Raw genomic sequence first — 2848 nt, 5'->3', positions numbered from 1 at the left:
AAACGCCCGGCCCAAAAGTCTTCACACTCTGTTCTCTCGCGCGCAGTGAAGGGACATTTTTCACCATGGAGACACCAGCTGTGCGCTCATAGAGAAATAGTTTTTGACAAGTGACGCCGAAGATCGCTTTCAGTTAAAGTGCCGCTGGACTTTAGTTTAATTGTTACCGGAAGTTCAGACTCTGAAGCCGTCGAAACATGGGCAGCGCGATAGTAAAAAAAAAAACAAAAAAAAAACCTACCCGCGCATCCGCCGGAAATTCAAACTATAGAGTAGGCATGCAGGATAGTACTAGAATATAAAAGAGCTCAACCGCTGTTCGCCCTCCTACATAGAATTTTAACAAACGCGTAATAATAGGAAAAGGAGGCAACCATAGAGCTAGAAAAGGACCAGAGGAAGATCCGGTATAAATTGGAAGCCGCCGTTGTACAGGATTATGGGCACTGGGTACTGAGTAACGTTGCTCTGTGATGTATCTTATATCTATTGTACCCTTTGCATTGGCACTGGCGGTGAAAAGTTGTTTAAAGGTAAAGGTTCCCTTGCTCGAAAGCCAGTCGAATCCGACTCTAGGGTTGCGGTGCTCATCTCCGTTTCAAAGCCAAAGAGCCAGCGCTGTCCGAAGACATTTCCGTGGTCATGTGGCCGGCATGACTAAACACCAAGGCCCACGGAACGCTGTTACATTCCCACCTAATTGGTACCTATTTATCTACTTGCAATTTCTTGCTTTCGAACTGCTAGGTTGGCAGGAGTTGTTTACAGCCGTATTAATTCAAAAGTAAAATTAAAAATACAATCCGTGTAATATCTTTATTTTGGATCACCCAGTGGCACATAACTGTAAGCTTTTGCTAACCAGAACACTTCTTCATCTGGCCAGATGTTACTCTTTTCCCCCCCTTTGAGACGGTGGAAAGTAGATTTTTAAAATAATGTTCTTAAGATCTAGTCGTCAGCTTGTGGTGCAGATACTATACCAGCTTGTCATTTTGAATCACGATGTTACCTGGCAACCCTACTCCAAACGGAAGAAGTGGGCATTAAGATGGCAAACAAGATTCAATGTAAGCGTAAAGGGATGCGTATTGGGACAAAAAAATCTCCGCTTCACATTTACACCAATAAGATCTGAGCTGGGTGGTAGTGGATAGTTTAATGAAACTCTTGGCCCAGTGTGCAGCGGCTGTCCTAAGAGCAAATTCCATGCTGACCATAATTAGAAAAGGATCTGAAGAAAAAATTGCCACCATCATACTGCTGTTATATAAATCTATCGTGAAACCACTCTTGGAATATTGGGTACAAATCACCACATCTGAAGAAGTTCATTGTAGGGCTTGAAAGGGTGCAGAAAAGAGCATCCAAAGTGGCTGGAGAAGTAGAGCAGCTACCCTTTGATAATTGATTAAAAAGCTTACGGCTGTTTGGCTTTGAGAAAAGGCAAGTAAGGGGAGACATGATACAGGTCTATAAAAGTATGCATAGTGTGGAGACAGCGGACAGGGAGAGACTTTCCTCCCTCTGTCATAATTAGGGTTGGCAACCTCCAGGTGGCACCTGGAGATCTCCTACTATTACAATTGATTTCCAGATGACCAAGATAAGTTACCCCAGAGAAAATGGCTGCTTTGGAGGGTGGACTCTGTGGCATTATACTCGGCTGAGATCCCTTCCCTGCCCTCCCCAGGCTCTACCTGCCAAATCTCCAGGTATTTCCCAACCCAGAGCTGGCAACCCTAGGAACCCGGGTTCATGCACCTGAAGCTGAAGAGAGATTCAGGACAGAAAAAGGAAGCACTACTTCATACAGCACATGGTTACATTCTGGAATTCGCCGCCACAAGTTGTGGAGATGGCTGTCAACTTGGATAGCTTTAAAATGGGAGTAGACATATTCATGGAGGACAGGGTTATCATTGGCTACCAGTCCAAATTGCTGCTAGCCATAATGGATATCCAGTGCCAGAGGCAGTATACCTCTTTATACTGGTTGCAATGTGAACAGAATGCTGGGCTTGTTGGGCCTTTGGTTTGATCCAATATTGCTCTTCATGTGTTCTCCAAAACAGCAAGACTCCTAAGAACATAACAAAAGAAGAACCCTGTTGGATCACACTGGTGGTCCATCTAGTCCAGTATCTTGTCTCATACAGTGGCCAACCAGTTCTTCTGGAGGTCCAACACCAGGGCATAGAGGCCAATGCCTTCCTGGCACTTGTAGTCAGAGGTTTACTGCTTCTGAATTTAGAGGTTCCCTTTAGTTACCATGGGTAGTAGCCACTGATTCTGCCTAATCCCCTTTTGAAGCTGTCTATGCCTGTGGCCATCACTACATCCTCTGCTAGCAAATTCCAGATTTTAATCACTCACTGTGTAAAGAAGTAATTCCTTTTGTCCCTCCTGAATCTACTGCCCTCAGCTTCATTGGATGCTCTCAAGCTCTAGTAATTTGGGAGAGGGAGAAATATTTCTTTGTCAATTCTCTTCACCCTATGCATAATTTTATAAATCTCTGTCATAGTACGTGCCGGCGGCCCTTAAAGTTTTAATGCCAAATTAGCTGCTCAATTATTCTACGGAGTACCAAACTGAAGCCTTAAATGGGGACTTGGAAAGAATTCAGTCCAGATTCTTGCGGAAAAATCTTGGACTTCCCTCTTGTGTTCCTTATGCAGCTTTATGCTTAGAAACCAATCAAAAGCCTCTATCGACCAGAGCATGGCTGATAACAACTCAGTTCTGGCTGAAACTTCATTTCCATGCTAAAGCTAAAAGTATTATTACATGCAGGGGTCATTTCGTAGAAAAAGAGCTGCAGGAGCTCATTAGCATAACTTATTAG

At 43.9% G+C, this 2848-nt stretch overlaps 1 protein-coding gene across 1 annotated transcript in view; it reads right to left on the bottom strand.

Annotated features, from left to right (window-relative positions):
• Positions 1-1489, bottom strand: part of PEX6 (peroxisomal biogenesis factor 6) — a 27114-nt gene extending 25625 nt beyond the window's left edge. The window contains exon 1 of the mRNA XM_015426245.1: positions 1425-1489. Coding sequence (XP_015281731.1) covers positions 1425-1489 — 65 coding nt within the window. The remainder of the gene's footprint in view (positions 1-1424) is intronic.
• Between the last annotated feature and the right edge of the window lie 1359 nt (positions 1490-2848).

Source organism: Gekko japonicus, unplaced genomic scaffold (genome assembly GCF_001447785.1).
Source record: "Gekko japonicus isolate JY-2015 unplaced genomic scaffold, Gekko_japonicus_V1.1 scaffold405, whole genome shotgun sequence".
Taxonomy (NCBI): Eukaryota; Metazoa; Chordata; class Lepidosauria; order Squamata; family Gekkonidae; genus Gekko; species Gekko japonicus.
Note: the sequence above shows the minus strand (reverse complement) of the source record. Positions and strands in the feature narration are given on the sequence as shown.